General features: G+C 33.1%; 1 protein-coding gene across 1 annotated transcript in view; it reads right to left on the minus strand.

Annotated features, from left to right (window-relative positions):
• LOC148617419 (phospholipid scramblase 1-like) overlaps window positions 1-10,119 on the minus strand; it is a 28,164-nt gene extending 18,045 nt beyond the window's left edge. Inside the window, exons 1-2 of the mRNA XM_088585023.1 lie at window positions 9,863-10,119; window positions 1,961-2,044 (exon numbers count right to left, since the gene is read on the minus strand). Coding sequence (XP_088441149.1) covers window positions 1,961-2,044; window positions 9,863-9,989 — 211 coding nt within the window. The 5' untranslated portion in view covers window positions 9,990-10,119. The remainder of the gene's footprint in view (window positions 1-1,960; window positions 2,045-9,862) is intronic.
• Window positions 10,120-18,581: the final 8,462 nt, after the last annotated feature.

The following is an 18,581-nucleotide window of genomic DNA, read 5'->3' on the forward strand; positions in this document are numbered from 1 at the left end:
TGAGATTCAATCCAATATATTTTGAAACTTTTGATGCTGAATTATTTCTCTTCTTAATAGAAAGATAAAACATTGTCATGAAAAGGAGAAAATCTTGATAAAAACATTATTAAACTATAAATAATCAAATGCAACGATATTATTGTCGACCCCCTTAAAACAACACAAAACATTATATTACTTTAGATTTCTTATCAAAATAACCTATTAAAACTTTCCTAAGCCTTTTTTAATCTTATTTCGAAAACATTTAAGCGATTTATTCACTTAATGAAGATCAATGTTGCGAATTAATATTTTTACAAGCCTTTAAAATGAATAGCAGGGGAACTGTCTTCGGGATTGTTTTTCGTGTTTATCCCGGCCTCGTTTTATTCATTGTGTACACTGAAATATCACCTAGAGAGATATATCATGATCGAGTTTTAGTCCCGTTAAATGCATACCCGCCTCCGAAACGTATACAAAGCCCATAAATTAGTATCGTTGTATCATATGCCAAATTGTCACAAAGAAGAAACTAACTGCGCATCAACTGACAAAATTTTTAAGGCAGGAAATGTGATGTATATCGAATGTTACTTATTGAATTTGATGCATTCGATGACATTCCTTCAAACAAAATTAGGCATCACAAATGTTATTACAGGACTCATACAAGTAAACGACAACTTACGTTCTTTATTGTGATTGTCTGTTTTCCATGTCTGGTCTTTGTCCTTGGATTACATTCTTCTGATTTCCGCTAAAATCTTGCTTTCCTTGATTACTCTTCAATCTCAATCGAGTTTTCATTATCAATATAAAGTGTAAAAAAACTTACCCGAAGAAAAACTACTTTCTTGGGTACATGTCCAACCAACTGACTGTATCTAATATCGTTCTTTTCTTAAATTCTAGAGTACTTTTATATTAAGGTAAATTTAAAAATGAATAAAACTAAGATTTAAATTGATTAAAAACAATTCTGATATTATGGTATAGCTGTATTTTATTATTTTGTATTTGTGTACAGTATATTATTGTAAGCAGCCATGTATCACTGTATAACTTGCTTGTAATTATATCTGTTAGCTTAACCAAGTTAGAAAAGGCTTTAGCAAGTATCAGGAGGCAAAATTTGAAAACGAAATGAGATTTTATGTTTATGGATTAAAATGTTTGTCCAGTTCCCATTATGCAGTATAAGAATTTAAATTCCTGAAAATTCTTACTTATAAAGCACTTTCTTTTCTAAAACTTCACGTGAAAAATGAATGCTACCAAAAAATCACCAATAACAAGTCTACAAAATAGAAAATCCATGGGTGGTTAAAAAGAGGACGTGACTCAGAAACTGCTTGAAAGTTGGTAAACGTGTTCAAAATATACTAATGGTTGAAAAAAATTAATTCGATTATTTTTTAAATTAAAACAAAAATCTCTTCATTTTATGTTCATTGTCTCCGTTTGCTGTTTTCACAATGACTAAAATTGTGGGGAATCTAAAGTTTACTTCTAATTTAATACTTCAATATATCGTTTTAAACATTTGAAAACATAATTATATGTTAATATTGATAAAGAAATATTCATTTTTGAGATCATAAAAACACATGAAAACAAATGTTTTCCATAATCACATGAAAACAATTCTCTTTTCATATATGAAGCGCCATGAAAAACACATAATTTCCATAATTATGAATTTATTGTCGTATTTTTCAAGAGTTTATCCGTTAGTCCTAAACATGTAGGGTTTTTTCACCTGTTGACCAATTAAACATGATTTCCATATGTTTGACAAAGGATATGAAATACACGTTTTGCAGTAATTTTTACTGTGTACACAGTTTAACGATGACATTATGCGCATACTGCGATTGTAAAATGTGTTTCTCTCATCATAGGGCTTGATGAATAAGCTACAAATGAATAGTGGTAACTGATTGAAAAATGCAAATACAAAAAACTAACTTACATTCTCTAATTCTGAGTATTTCTGAATCGTCATCTGGTGAAATCAAACTGAAAGACGCTTGACGTGGTGTGCAACATAGAATCACTAAAAAATATATAACTTAAACTGCATATGTGTAACAGAGTAAACAAGCTAAAAAATAAACAATTAAAGGAGACATGACAAAAAAGTTTTTTTTTTTTTTTCAATTTTTGGTTTATTTGATTTACGTATTACACCTAATATATATCTTAAAAATGCCCCTTGTAGTCACTTACGTCGTTTAATTTCAAAGTCGACAATGACCCAAGCCATACGAATTTTAATTAGCCATGTGGTCACGTGACCGAGCTACGTCATTGGTTCTCAATTCATAGATCGAGTGGTTGAAATGCATGGGGCTTCTGCACTGTTTACACGATTTCTACAAATGAGAGCGAAAATATTGAAAGTTTTGGTTTGCCAGCGAATATATACTTACAGTTGTATTAATTTAAACAACTTCAAGAAGAAAATGATAAACAATGACAGAAATATTGTACTTTTACGTGCGTGAAGACTAGACTCCACAGAGACGACAATACTTCTGTTTGAAGATTACATAGGAAAATTTCATTATGTTCTGTAATGTTCGATTGAACTTTTTACATAGAGTAAATTAAATTCACATTCTAAGATTTAAACTGTTCCGACCTCGATCTTCAATGAACATTCTGATTTCACCCCTTTTTACGGAACGTTACTCCTGACAAGTGTACCAGTACCCCGCAAGTACAGTTATAGGATAATTCGCACATGTTTATTGGTTTTTGATAATTTGATTTGAGAACCCATAAAGGTTTCGTGCTGAAGCTTCCTCGTGTTCCAAATCTGTTTTGCAAAAATTAAATATTTTACTGACTTATAAAAGTCCCGTAAACTCACCTAGGGTCGCCCATTATAAATTGTGTATTGTGTCAAATTCTCCACTGTAAACTGTCTTATTTCAAAATTCGTAAAACAAAATAAATGCAATGTGCTTTTTTAATCATCGAAGTCTGTGTCACGAGGCGCCGAACCATGTAATGATAAAAGAAGCCGCCCACGCTTTCTCTTCGCCATAATTAAGTCTACCGGGCTTTTTAATTGATATAACCCAGCGGTAAAGAAAGAACAATACAATGTCAATATTTTATTTGCATCTCATGTGCGAGTCCTTAAAATAGTGTGCAAAGTAGTTGTGTTGCCGCCATGCGGGGATGTACGCCTAACGAAAATGAAAAGTTGACAGAAAACGAGAAGAACTTTAGTCTTCTTACTTTCTAAGCATGATTATCGGACTTTTGCACAGATCACTGGACCACTCTGCCTTCTATATACAAGCTATTTTTGAAGATTTATTATTTTTTTCGGTCTCGTGTATACATTTTCAATTCACTAAAATGGGGATTGAGAACCAATGGCGTAGCACTTCCATATATGGTAAGTGGGTGTTACTTCTGGTTTTCATTTATGCATATTAATTAGGTCGTCGTGATAACGCAACTTTATTTAACGCTAACCTGATGAGAAAACGTTTATTATACTCGTATCTTAAAGCTGCATTAGCTGCCAAATTTGTTCAGTTCTGATTCTACTGAATTTTGCTGATTCAATGAAATAAGTTTGTAGTAATGCAATGGAAGCAATAAATGTCGATAATACCTATAAGGAGAGTTCGCCAATCTCATTAGTGATGTCATATTCACTAATTTGTATATCATTTAGTGTCAAATTGGTTGGCAAATAAACAATTAAATAAACAATCGACAATTTCATGATTAGAATCCCAATTTTCAAAACTTTATAACTTTGTTATTTAATACCCGCTTTGAAAATACTTTAACCTTCGTAAAAAAAACAACAACAAATTCACAGGTAAGCACATGTCTTGTTCACATTTCACTTCATTTTCTTGATTAGTTTTCAAATAAATAATGACAAGTATTGACCATATATGTGCCACATCATATCACAATACGTAAATGTCAAAAGGATCCTTGCGTTTTAATCGAACTTTTTTCTTTTACGGCTAAGTGTCCGTCGGTATTCCTTTACCGTTGATTAACCACTTTCGCTTTGCAATCAGATTCGTTTTTAAATAAGCGACCCTTACAGCACATGCGCGGATTAAGGTCACCAGAAGTCAAATGCATACGATTTATCTAGGTCCATTTTTTGTCTGGTATATACACCTATTTCATGTATTTAATGCATTTTATTTGTGGATATCAAATGAAATTATACAGGAAAATTACAATTTAGTAGAAAAAGGCATATTTCAACAGAAACAAAAAAAAATACAAAAATGACAGCTGATGCAGCTTTAACATATTGTAGTTTTTATAAATATAAATGTTTAAAAAACGAAATTTTTGTGTCATGTCTCCTTTAATGAACACAGGCCATTGGGACTAGGATTATTTTTATCAAAAAATAATATAATTAAATAATTGTGCTTCCATATTTGAGTTATTACGAGTGTTCTCCAGACAAGATTTTATTTATAAACCTCAGACAAACAGCTGTACAAGAGGACTCAACAAATACAAATACATATACAGTACAAGATATTGCAATAGAAATTCTCAGAAATGTCCGCTTGCTATTTAATGCTGTTTATACTATAGCCAGTTTTTCGTCTAAAAATCAAAAGTCTTTTTGAGCACAATACACTAAAGAACTAATGTGCTTATTTTCATTAAATGATCTTATATGTTTTAAGAGAAGATTTTCAAAGTTGTACATGTGAAACAAAAACAAAAAAACTGTTTCAGGGGCCGTAACTCCTATATCAAACCATGAATGTTTTTGAAAATTTCGGCATAGGTCCGTCTCATGATGCTGAGCAATATTATCCTTGCAAGAAATTTGCTAAAGGCAGCGGTTTTTGAGTTATTTGCAAAAATCTTCCTTCTGACCCATATGTACTATTTTTATTAACGACAGCTATGTTTCTTTTTTTTTTCACAAATCAAAAATCTGAACGACCATTATGTTTGGGATACCCTCAGGAACAAATATGCAAAACTTTCATTGAATTCTGTACAATGGCTTTTGAGAAGAAGATTTTTAAAGTTGCACATGCAAAATATGCCCCAAAAAACTGTTTTAGGGGCCGTAACTCCCTCATCAGCCGCCGAATCGTTTTGAAAATTTCTGCATAGGTCCGTCTAATGATGCTAAACAATATTACCCAGCCAGAAATTTGCTAAAGGCAGCGAATTTTGAGTTATTTGCAAAAAACTGCCGTTTGTTCACTATGTTCAATTTTCAGTAACAGCGGCCATGTTTTTTTTTCACGAATCAAAAATCCCAACGACCATTTCGTTTCGGATATCCTAAGGAACAAATATGCCAGCATAAGCTCACTTGGTCTTTGGCAAAGTGAGCTAAAAACCTCCAAAAAGGCAGTAACTCCAACATGGATCAACAAATCTTCAAATCACCAAAATTTGACCATTCTGAATACTTTTACCCAGAATTTGGTTGAACCGAACGGTTTCGGAGATATATGCAAAAAAAAAAAAACTGCTGTCTAACCCCTATGTTCTATTTTTAATAACGGCGGTCATGTTTTAAAACAGATCAAAAATCGAAAAGGTCAATTTGTGCAGGATACTCTTAAAAAACAATCATCCAAATCCATTCAGTAATTTTAGAGGAGAAGATGTTTGAAGAATTGTTAACGACGACGACGTAGACGATGACGACGTAGGCCCGATGGCAATAGCTCACATGGCCTATGGCCAGGTGAGCTAAAAAGTCGATTGTTTTGGGGTGTGGCCCCTAAGACCCATTCTTACTCGAATACGGTAAGAGATATATTAAATATGATTGATATGCGCATGCAGGGTTTTCAGAAGGAATTCCATATAAAAATTAGAAATGGGACCAAAAATATTTTTAAAATTTTTTTTTGGGAGTGTGGCCTAATTTGTACCCTACTGACCCCAAAATAGTTAAGGATAAGCCTGCCTTGCAAAAAAATTCAAGACAGAATTTAAAACAGAACAGATTGAATCATAGAAATCGGTTCAATAAGCTTTTTTGTCAATTCTAATGATAACACCCATTTTTATTCCTTTTAGCGCCTTATTTCCAAAAGGGATGGTGCAAAAACCTCCAAAACTACAGGGCCCTCCAAAATAATGTGTTAATATTTCAAAAAGTTTTACTCAAGTTACCGTAAAATACTGAAGTTAACGGACGCCTATCGTCGTCGAAAGCATGGTACCATTATACGACAGAAACAATATTTTGCGGTCGTATAAAAACAACCCCTAAATGAGTTGTCCTGTATTACCAGACATCGTGTATTATTCCTAAAATTAATCCTAAGAGGAGGAATAACCCGGCCACCGAAATCTGTTTTAATCTAATTGTATTGAATGTTAAAAATACATTTAACACTTCAAATTGCTTTGCAGCTGCATTTAACGCACAGTATTAGACAGGATGTGATTCGTGCATGTCAAAATCCAACCACATTTACTTTTATTTCCTGTTCAGATTCAGTTGCTGACCACGATACCAGTCTGAGTATTTCATTAAAATGTTGTACTTTTTAAATAAAATTAATATAGATTGTACATGAAAATATGTCTCACTAACCACTTCTAAAGTTTCCATTACTTTACATGTTGAAAATGTAATTTTCAAACTTTCACTGTAAATTTCCTGGACGAATGACATCTTAAAAATACATACCATTGGGAAACTTGGAAAATAAGACTTTCAAAATCATTATGGTAATGGTACGATGATCTTTGAAATTCGTCACAAAATAATATTGAAAATCCACATTTTTCTCACACATTTAAAAAAACATTCATACACTTTTGTAGTAAATTGCAAATATGATTTTGAAGTACATATTCTCAGTTTTATCTTGACTACTTTTGATCAGAATACACATAAATAATGAACTTACAATGGATAGGTCTGGGTTCAGTGTGTTTTGGTACTACATAGGGGAAGGCCATTTGACCCAGAAGTGGTAAAGGAGACCTCAAGGACATTTTATGAGTTTTATGTTTTTATTTTCATACAATTTATGAAAGCTTGTGGTATTGTGAGTCTAGTAAGACCAAAACAATCAAAATGAGACATGGGACTACATAGAAATGGTCATTTTTTTTATCATGCCCCTCAGTGATATTTTTCCTAAATTACTAAATATGACAATTTTAGCTACAATGTAACTTGTCACACCAATTTGATATCTATGAAAATTCAAGAAGTTGTAGTAGTTAATATCATTTATCATTATGAAAAAAGACAGATTTCAACAATTAATATTATGCCTATTTCATCACAGTGTAATTCTTAGTCTGTTCTGTATGACCATTTGAGTACTTTGAATATCCCAAGGTAGGTTATTTTAAGGATGACGTCAAGTTGTGAGTCAGTTTTGTTGATAAAAATCTTGTTGCTACGTTGTTTTTATACAATATCTTGCACAATGCAATTCTTAAACTATAGCCAGATTACAAATATTGCTATACTGATGTTATGTGAAAATTGAAATAATGACCAGGAAAGGCTATTTTCATCATTTTTTTTTCATTTCTCTGAGATATGTCATATTTAAGCTGATGGTCTTACTAACAACTTCTTAAGTTTCTATTACTTTACATGTTAAAAAAGTAATCTTCTAAGATTCAGTGTAAATCCCCAGGACTAATGATATCTGAAAGTTGTATACCATGATTGTGAAGCTTGGAAAATAAGGCGTTCAAAATCATAATGCTTAAGGAACAATGATAGTAAAATTTCTTTCCAAAATTTACTTGAATAAATAATACTGAAAATCCATATTTTTACCTTTTCTGATAACAGCATTGAGACAAATTACACATTCAAAACATATTCATACCCTTTTATAGTAAATTACAAATATGATTTTAAAGTAAACATTCTCAGCTCTATTTTGATTACTTTTGATCAGAATACACATAAATAATGAACTTACAATGGATAGGTCTGGGTTCAGTGTGTTTTTGGTACTACATAGGGGAAGGCCATTTGACCCAGAAGTGGTAAAGGAGACCTCAAGGACATTTTATGAGTTTTATGTTTTTATTTTCATACAATTTATGAAAGCTTGTGGTATTGTGAGTCTAGTAAGACCAAAACAATCAAAATGAGACATGGGACTACATAGAAATGGTCATTTTTTTATCATGCCCCTCAGTGATATTTTCCCTCAATTACTAAAAAATGACAATTTTAGCTAACTTGTCACACCAATTTGATATCTATGAAAACTCAAGAAGTTGTAGTAGTTGATATCATTTATCATTATGAAAAAAGGACAGATTTCAACAATTGATATCATGCCTATTTCACCACAGTGTAATTCTTGGTCTATTCTGTATGACCATTTGAGTACTCTGAATATCCAAAGCTGTGATGTCAGGTATTTCAGGGATGATGTCAAGTTATGAGTCAGTTTTACAAATAAAAAATCTTGTTGCTATGTTGTCTTTTACAATATCTTGCAAAATGTACCTTTTATACCTGTTCTCATGTTTTTGTATAGTTATTTTAACCCTTATACATAGCAATTTAATCAATAGATCACATGAAAAAATGTCAATTATGAAGTCTTAAAATGTCTATACACTTTCCTCCTTTTCTCAAGGACTAACATTATTTAATCAAAAATGTCTAACCACAGTTCTATCACACTATAGCCATATTACCAATATCACCATACTGATATTATGTGAAAATGGAAATAATGACCAGGAAGGGCAATTTTCATCAAATTATGCATTTCTCTGAAATATGCCATAATTTAGTTTATGGTCTCACTAACAACTTCTTACAAGAGTTACATGTACATGTTTTGTTCTTGGTTTGCTTTGATGTGAGATGAATGTATGATTTTTTCACAAGTACATACACATGTATGAATATAGAAAAGACTAATGTTACCAAAAATATAGCATCTGAAGATCCAAACAAAATTGATTGGTTTTTCTACATCATAAATCACCTACAGGTATCATAGAAAGTGTCTAAATTTTATATTGACTGGTATTTTAATACAGTATGCCTATATAGCTATGGAAGGAAGTTAACTCATTCAGCTACATTTATCCTTTATTCCAATGCTTAAAGCATAGAAAAGTGTTTTATCACATTATTATTAAAGGGAAAGTGTATCAGCTTTTTTGAAATGAATGGCCTTTCATGCTACATGTAATCTGTATTTACAGACACATTACAACAATCTAGGATTGTAACATATATGTAGTACACAATGAATGGTAAAACAGGACAGCCCATCTAGGTGTTGCTATATAGGATAGAGAATCGAATTAACAAGGCATGTCATACCAAAATTCAAATAAATGTTATACAAGCGTCTCAGAATGTGACAACTCTATTTGCTTCACTGCTTCATTGGATAATGTTTGATACTGAGAAGAAAATGTAAGCATGTACATGTACTATGGTCTGAAACTTCCCAACGATGTCAGAAATGACAAATTTGCATAGCAACTGACAGTTCTACCATCAAAAATGATCAGATGGAACTGTGCAGGAAATAGAGTTGTCACATTCTGAGACGTGTGTGTGCGTGTATACATATAGAAATAAAAAGCAAGTCTAAGCTACACTACTACTGTTAACACAAATTTTAATTTCTCCACTCTCCACAGTGGAGATGTATTGAGTGGAGCCGCAGTGTCTACACTCTCTTCAGTGGAGTCACCATTTCAAAAAATGTTTGTTAACTAACTTCTCTTGTCATTATACCAAGGTATATTTGACGGTTCTAGCAGAATAACATTTCAGGAAAGGTTAGAAAAATATTTAAAACTATTGAAATGGGACAATTTTATCCCAGTTTTTACTTTGGTAGAGTCACAGTTTAGTAACTGTTCAACATACCTTCAAATGCATTCACATTTCTGCTAAGAGTCACCTCAGTGAGCTTTACAAGTTCTTTTAACCCTGTTGGTAGATCTAATCTTGCTCCTTTACAAGGCTGGTGGGTCTCGGGAAGAATATAAGCCATATAAAACCAGAAAAAATATGATATTTTCGATCATATGAAAGAATTAATTCATTGTGTGTTGTGTTGCTATTTGCATGGGTATTATTTATTGTTCGCCCTAGTTAATGACACGTCAAGGAAATAAACAAATTAATCTAAAGGGAGATAACCTTAGCTATCGTCTTTAGGTCTCACTAACCACTTCCGGGTCAAATGCCCCCCCCCCCAAACCATGTAGTACCAAAAATACACACAACCTAGACATATGCATTGTAAGTGCATGGTGTGTGTGTATTATGATTACAAGTAGTCAAAATAAAGCTGAGAATGTGTACTTTAAAACTTTAAAATCATATATGTAATTAACTACAGAAGTGTATGAATATTGTTTACATGTGTGAGTAATTTGCCTCCATGCTGTCAGTTTGCAGAACAGGTAAAAATGTGGATTTTCAGTATTATTTATTCAAGTAAATTTTGTGAAGAATTTCTACAACCATTGTACCATTAGCATAATGACTTTGGAAGCCTTATTTTCCAAGCTTCGCAACGGTATGCAACTTTAAGATGTCATTTGTCCCGGGAATTCACAGTGAGACTTTGAAAATTACTTTTTTAACATGTAAAGTAATGGAAACGTTAGAAGTGGTTAGTGAGACCTTAACTTTTAATCAAAGTGCCGATAGCGCTTAACCTCGAAAGTCGTGTGATATTTATAAGTATATTAAAAAAATCTTTAGATTAAACATATTTCATTTAATATGATGAAGGTGAAACCTTTTAACGCTCCTGAAGAAACATTAATAAAAAAACAACTGATATTTTTTGTCAGCTCTGATTTGATGATTTAAACATATTTGATTCAATAAAAAATTGAATAGAATTGGATAGTAGGCAAGGCCTATATATATCCTCTCCATACAAAGCAACATTTACAATATACATATATATATATATATACAAACGTCACAGAATGTGACGACTCTATTCGCTACACTGCTCCATCGGATCAAATTGATACAGGGAAGATATATAAACGCATTGAAAGGTCTGAAAAATTGACAACGATTTTAGAACTGTCAAATTTGCGCTGCAAATTTTTGGTCGTTCCCTCCGCGGGACTCGAACTCGTACCGCTGATACATCTATTGCAACACCGCCTGCACAAAGTCCAGCGCCCTAGACCACTCGGCCAGGTAGGCTATATATTGTAATGCTATATATCTGTCCTAAAGCATTTTACTAATTGCTTTGGTCTTATATGTCTATTGGCCGAATTGTCCAGCATTCATAAGGAATTATTGGTTGTCATGGTCAGAAATGTCTTTTGGTCGAATCGTCCGGTACTGGTTAACATGATGTTTCTTACAACTTGCGAAACGTCTTAAAAGATTTCTTTTATTGCATATAGTTTCGCTTCATTCTGTTTCATTTTGTATGGTTAAATATATTTATAATTTATAATAAATTTGTTTTTATAACGATTTGATTCATTTCATTTAATTGATTCGTTTCGATTCTTTCTTTTATCGATTATTTTCGTTTCGTTTTGGTTGTTTTCGTTTCGCAATTTTCTTGACCCGAGAATTTTGGGTAATATTGATTACGTAATTTTCGCACTCGTCGCAAATTCGGCCGAGTCCGTACTCTCCTCATACGCAAACCTCGGGTGACTCCGCTACGCTACCTCTGCCTTTTCTGCCCATAAGTATACATGACCCAGTTGATAATACAGCCATTTACGCTTCCTTTGGAGGCGTATTAATATGAAAAATGTGTACAAAATAGTAAGGTATTACAATACAGTTAGGTACTTTCTGAATATTTGATCACATTTTGTTGAAATAAAGCTGTTTTGAGGCAGTCCGCACAGAAATTTCTAGTGTTTTGTCACGAAAATTGCATATTTTTGAAATCCTTGGTGTGTGGAGGTTCAAGTCATTTATATGTAATTTATTGATTATTGTTATAAAATCCAGTAGCCATGGTAACATACTGAAAAAATATTACTGAGTTTTAGTACAAATCAGGGGTGCCTTTCCAAAACTAACAGCCAATTACTATGTTTTATAAAATATCAGGCACTTAGACACTACTACAGGATGAAAGCATACATGGTTTGTTTGTTTGTTTGTTTGTTTGTTTGTTTGTTGGGGTTTAACGTCCGAGCAGCAATATTTCAGCTATATTCAGACGGTGAACATGAAATTGATGATAAAATGAACATGTAATGATGAATGGAAAAAGGGGTGGGACACAAGGAGAATGGGGTCGACAAATTTTGATTGTCACTGGAAATAGGGAGAGTTGGGTAGGGTCGGGCAATTTAGCCTCCTGTGGTGGAGCCCTATGGTTCCTACTCCGGGAGAATACCACAGTAGGGTTCTTTAACGTGCGAGGAACGTGGCATCTTTCCCAACCCGGTGCACCACTATGGTTTGCGGTCAGGTTTTCCGTATTATAGCTTGACAACCCCAGCATATAACACGCCAGTGGTACCCCATTCCACCACCTGGGGCACATATCCCAGTTGCTCTGTGGGCAGAGCGCGCTAGCCCCCGGCTAGGGTTCTGAGCACTATTTAGTCGCCTTTTACGACAAGCTTAGCGCTGCTGCAGGCCTATTCTTTTAACACCCGGACCTGGACGGAGCGAAAGCATACATGGAGTAGTTGGAAAAAGGGTAAAAATAATAAGACCCTTTTCGATTCATTCGCATAATTTTAGTTTCAAAAGTTCGTGCGAAATAAGATATTTTGAAAATCAGCTTTCTGATGCGTAGGAGAGAACCTAATACGGCAGGGTACTGAAACGTTCCGGATACCATTCTTCCTTTAAATTACACCTGTTTACCATTATATATACTACATCTGTCTATGTATAAATGCTTAACTACATTTAAACAATATATCCACCAAATTTCAACTTTTAATTTTAAGTTTTACAAAATTTGACCGGAGTAACTTGGTATGCGAAATAGTGCGCCTTAACGTAACTGTATAGTGCACCTTAAAAACAAAATTAGACAAACAGGATTCGGAAACAAGCACTAAGCTTATATTAATCCGTCTCCCTATCAATAGACAATACTGACAATTTATACATTTAAATATACGACAAGCATGCTTAGGAAATAAGAAACAGCATGTACATATCGTAGTTTTGGAGTTTAAATAAGAGACCTCTATGCCATACGCGGTCGAATGCCTTACTTATGTCACAAAGGACAACTCTTATTTCTTTCCCATTATCTAGAACTGTCTCGATGTCGTCGGATGTACATATGAACTGGTTAATGGCAGAGTCGCCCCTGGTACTAATTTTTGAGAGTAATTATTTCATTTTGCATTAAAAAGTTATGTACATGTTTGTATACACATCTCTCCATACATTTTGAAATAACGCTAAGATAGGTCTATAGTTTTTGATCTCGCCTGGAGAACCATTTCTAAAAACTGGTGTTACGTTCGTCCTCTTCCATTCATTCGGGAAGCAAGACGAAGACATATTAATATCAATTCTCTGTAAATGTCAAAATTGAATGGCCAGGCAAATTCACCAATTTGATTGAAACTCTTCACAATAGACCTCTTTCGCAACGTGATTATTCCGATTTGGCCAGAATTGTATACACGCCAGAAGAATATCGAGAACGAGGCTAAAGGTGTAAAAAAAAAAGTTATCCTGGTTCCCCGGACTACGTTCCAGGTATTAGCTACTACAGCAATACACTCTCACGAGGTCCCGGTACGGGGTTATTTTCAATGTTCAAAATGGACCGGAAGTAAGTGAATGGAAAGCCGCTTCAGGTTAACAAATGTTCTAAATTCTTGAGACGAGTGTCAGAAAATAACTCAGTGAAATTGCACACTTTTGCTTTCAAGTGTTTACTTTGATTTGAGTGATAATTTGGATATTTTTAGATACAAATGATAAATGTGCGCGGCCTTACGAGCCAGTTTTAGTTACTAAAAGTGGAAATATTTCTTGTATTTCATAAGAAAAAACTCTATTTTTCAATATTTTGATATCGCAAGCTGAAGTCACAATATAAAGCATTACCGGATCTCATGTACTTGGCGATCGCATTACTGGTATACAAAAGTCACAATACTGGAACAATTTTTTATACCAGTATTGTACACAATACTGGTATAGTATACCAGTATTGCGATCGCCAAGTACAAGAGATCCGCATTACATGTCAAGAAACGTTTTAGTCATGATTATCATACATTGTGATATTTAATTTCAATAAGGCAAATATCACATGCATGTCCCTGAAACTATATTAAAAGCCTAAATTCTTCTATGCTCAGTATTCTACACGTACATGTAAGCAATAATCCCTTTCTTTAATAAAAATATAACATATACAGATTTTGAAAATTATGACAACTACTCACAACGCGGGGGGGGGGGTTAACTCAACAAGTAAAAGGGTACTGGTGTGCTGCGCAGAAAATTTTTACCCACCCCATTCTTATATTCTGACAATGAAAAACTGTCACCTATTCTTTCATATGTAATGTATTTATGTAACCAATTAATACATATGCATCATTTTATTGTTATTCAAAGCACACTTATCAAAAATAGCCGTTGCCATTCAGCAGATTTTTCTCCTTCATTTGATATTAATTCATTTTAATAAATTCAATATTTTTCACAAGCATTCAATGACTATTATTCGGATATTATAAAACATTTTTCCCAAATTTTAGTTAAGCTGGTATGTTAAATATAAATAAAGATGCATGTAGCAAAGTTTCAGAGCTACATTTAATGCATTATTAAAACTTTCTGATGAGGAAGGTCCTAGAATTTGGATTTAGTGAACTTTAAATATTGCATATTACTTGGATCTGTTACTTGAAAGTTAGTCAAATTATTTTTGTGTGACGTTTATAAATCAAATATTGGTTTTATTTAAGAATTTAAGATGTGTTACTGAAATGAGTGGTTTTACACTTTCAATACCAGAGACGACACAACATATATTTTTATTTGTAGATGTATTAGGGAGCGACCATTTTACATTGTATTTTTATGTGTGGTGGGGTGGGGGGCTAGGATCTAATTTTCTGTCCTGTCTTTTTATTTTGATAAAATGTAGGTCCTGCTTTTTTTCTTTGGTGCTTAGCACCGAAATGTTTCGTTGTTGAATAAAAACAACAATTTTGATCCTGGTCCAATTCCACCCCCTCGTAAAAATCAAATGAGTGTTCCATTAGGTTTTTTTTTACTTTCAGCATATTAGAGGTATCAATTCCCAGTAGTACAATGTAGTGCACCCAACATTTAGGGAGATGTCAGTTTAAGCCTGACCTGGGATAAAAGCAAACCTCTTATTTGCAAATTATAATTCATGCATTCTTTAGATGAAAATTCAGTTATGTGACAGCATATTGAAACAAATGTTGAGAACTAATGTGGAAATAGTTTAATACATGTAAAACAATAATTTGTACATATCAGACTGAAAAAAATATTTAAAAATCTTTTTTTTTTCAATTATTGTGAACTTCTTTATAAAGAAAATAATTTGTAAGATGGCTCAAGTTTGTCTGAGAGATCATAGTGTGCATGCAGTTGTGACGCCAAAGTAGCAACAGGGTTCGACATTAACGGTTGCCCGATTCCCCGGGGCAAGTAAATCGCCGGTCTGGGCAAGTAAAAACGACATCTAAGTTGCCCGACTGGGCAAGTGAAAAAAATATGTGCCCAAATTACATTATTTCTGATCATCGCAGCTCTAAAACATCGAAATTACTTCTGTATAGTTCGCCGTTCTTCCCGACCTTGCTGACCTAGATTATCATTGGATAGTTTTCTGATTTTTCCTTTGCCAAAAATAGATCGTATGATATTAATGTCGACCAATCGGATGCGTCCAATTGTACATCTATTTTCGTTATCCAATTGAACATCGCGATTTATTTATGGAATTTCTTACTTTGGAAAACTGTAAGAAATCTGTATCGAAAACTTCGAAAATATGAGAGAAAAAGAGAAATAAAATTCTATTGAAGATAGTTATTGTTGTCCATTTGTTAAACTAAAGATGTGAAATAAAAACTCCTCACATGAATACTTGTAATTTCTTTGCTTCTTGTTTTACCCATTATTCCCGCAAAAAATATGACGGCTTTTCGATTTATTTGGCTTGCAATTAATCAGTTCTCCCCAAGTGTCGAGGGAGTAAACACTATATAGTGACACAAAGTTCCGGGCAAGTATTTCAATATTTCGGGCAAGTGAATCACATATGTTACTTGCCCGACTGGACAAGTGAATATAAAAGTTAACGTCGAACCCTGAGCAATCATTAGTTGTTTATAATCATTAAGACAACTTGAAATAAAATGGAAAAAAAATAATAAGTAATCAATAAGAAATTAAAATAATTACAATATCCCCTTTGTTTACATGTACATGTACTTTAAAAAAACCTTATGTCTTATCCATATGTTCGTGTCTTTTAAACAGAATTGGAGGATTCCCATTCCCTGTCGCCATCACCATCTTGTTCAATTTTGATTTTATATAGAAAAGTAGAAAAATAATTCATTGGAGTGTCTTTATTGTATTGTAACAGGGTATAGATTCTCGTCAATTAGCCTTAATAGTATGACCCACAGCAATATTATTTACTGTTGGATAGAGCAGACGATGACCCATCGGAATATCGATGTCGTCACTATCCATCATAGTTAGGGAACGACGAAAATTGGGTCAAAGGTCAAACACTCACATTTCTCCAAAAACTTATTTGCTTTTTTCAAATACATATATGCATTTGTTTTGTTTTTTTTTTTAAATCAAACACTAATATATCAAATAATATATTTTGTAGCTAAACATCTAAAGTTTAGTGTTTAAACTCCCATGTTTAAAATTTGATTTATGTGAGTAGTACATGGACTTGATGAAGTAAAGATCTAAAATTTTGACGTTTTATACATCTAATATGTAAAGGTAGCCTTGACTTTTTGAAAGCTGAAATTTGTTTCCTTTCTCTTAAAATCATAAACACTGTAGATGAAAGATGGTTTTTTTAACTTATAACATTTTATAATGTTGCAAATGTACATGTATTATAAGAAAACATCACATTTTTGTAGCCAGACATCGCGACTTGGACGACGAAATCCTATTTGTTACTTTAAACGTGCCAGTTTGGGAAAAAAATCATGCCTAATGGTTAAATATGATTCACAATTTAAAAATATAACTAACATCAGAACAAATTCTGTGTGGATAGTGTTATTTGAATATCGGCGGCAAAATGGGGTCTCTTCTAAGGACGAACGCATCCCTATACGTTACAGACCACCAATTCAACCAATGAGCATTTGTAACGGACGCAAAAATAGTCCTACGCAGAAATTACCCCTGTTCCTCATAGTGCTGTGAAAAAAGTTCTCATCTCATTTAAAAAATTTAAACAGTTTCTGAAAGGAAAAACATTTCTGTACATTTTATAGGTGCATTTTGCTTCTTGTGATGTGAAGCCTAATCTCCATAATGATTTCTAAATATACCCCTATCTTGTGAAAACACTGGGATTTCCCATGCTATTTATAGATATTTCACTTCCGGTGACCAGTACTGCACTGCAAGTCTGCTAACCCCACATGCCATTCTGAGGATTGTGAGCTGACATATGTAGAATCATGCTGATATATAGTCATCTGCAGGTTAAAGTTAAGGTAAAGTCCCGAGAAGCCATTGAATATTGTGAAATTAGCATAGAAGCCTATGGGAAGTGGAATTATTGGTTTTTAGCCTTAAGCAGAGGCCATGGCAAAATGATGTTTCTTGGAATAGCTTTAAACTACTTGAAGATCTTGTAAACTTTGCTATGAGAGGAATACACTACAAATATCCTTCAAAATATGCATTTTTTTAAGTTATAGGTCCAAATTATGGAAAATTGGTCTTTTTGGCTGAATTTTATGTCCTATCTTGTGAAAAGTGTAGAAAATTTAATGAAAATATCAAATATTTAACTTTGAGGGCTATATTTACTTAAATATGGTGGTAATCAGCGCTTGAAATCAAGTTTTGTGTAAATTTGAGCAAAAATTTGATTAGAAATGAGGAAAAACTCACTTTCATTACTGCGGTTAAGGACATATAAGCATTTCCCTATGGCAACATGGAAAATGCATTTTTGAGTACTTTTTTTGCTTTAGGTGCCCTTTACTTGTCATGTTTTATTGTGAAAACACTGTATTTACAAATTTAAAGCCAAAGATATCACCTTTTGCGAAAATTTAAAGATTTAGGGTTTTTGACATGTGATCAAGAAAAGGGGGAGGCATGTCAGACATAAATTTTTAAAAATAGACCAATTTTTCAGAAAATGACTACTTTTAAAGGCTATCTCTTTATTAATATTGTTAGAAAACAAGTTGTGATTGATTTTTTTTATTTGAAAAGTCAGAAAAAGTTCTTTGCAAATATTAAATGCATTTAAGTATGGTAGAATATTGTCACTTTTTTGCTCGCGCAACTTGGTTACCCTATATTTAAAAATCAAATATTAAAAAAAGTGCTTGTCACATTTCACTGAAACTTTGCAAATGCATTCAGTATGTGTATAGGAAGA

Source organism: Perna viridis, chromosome 5 (assembly GCF_037379345.1).
Source record: "Perna viridis isolate PV_CMFRI_1.1 ecotype Kerala chromosome 5, ASM3737934v1, whole genome shotgun sequence".
Lineage (NCBI taxonomy): Eukaryota > Metazoa > Mollusca > Bivalvia > Mytilida > Mytilidae > Perna > Perna viridis.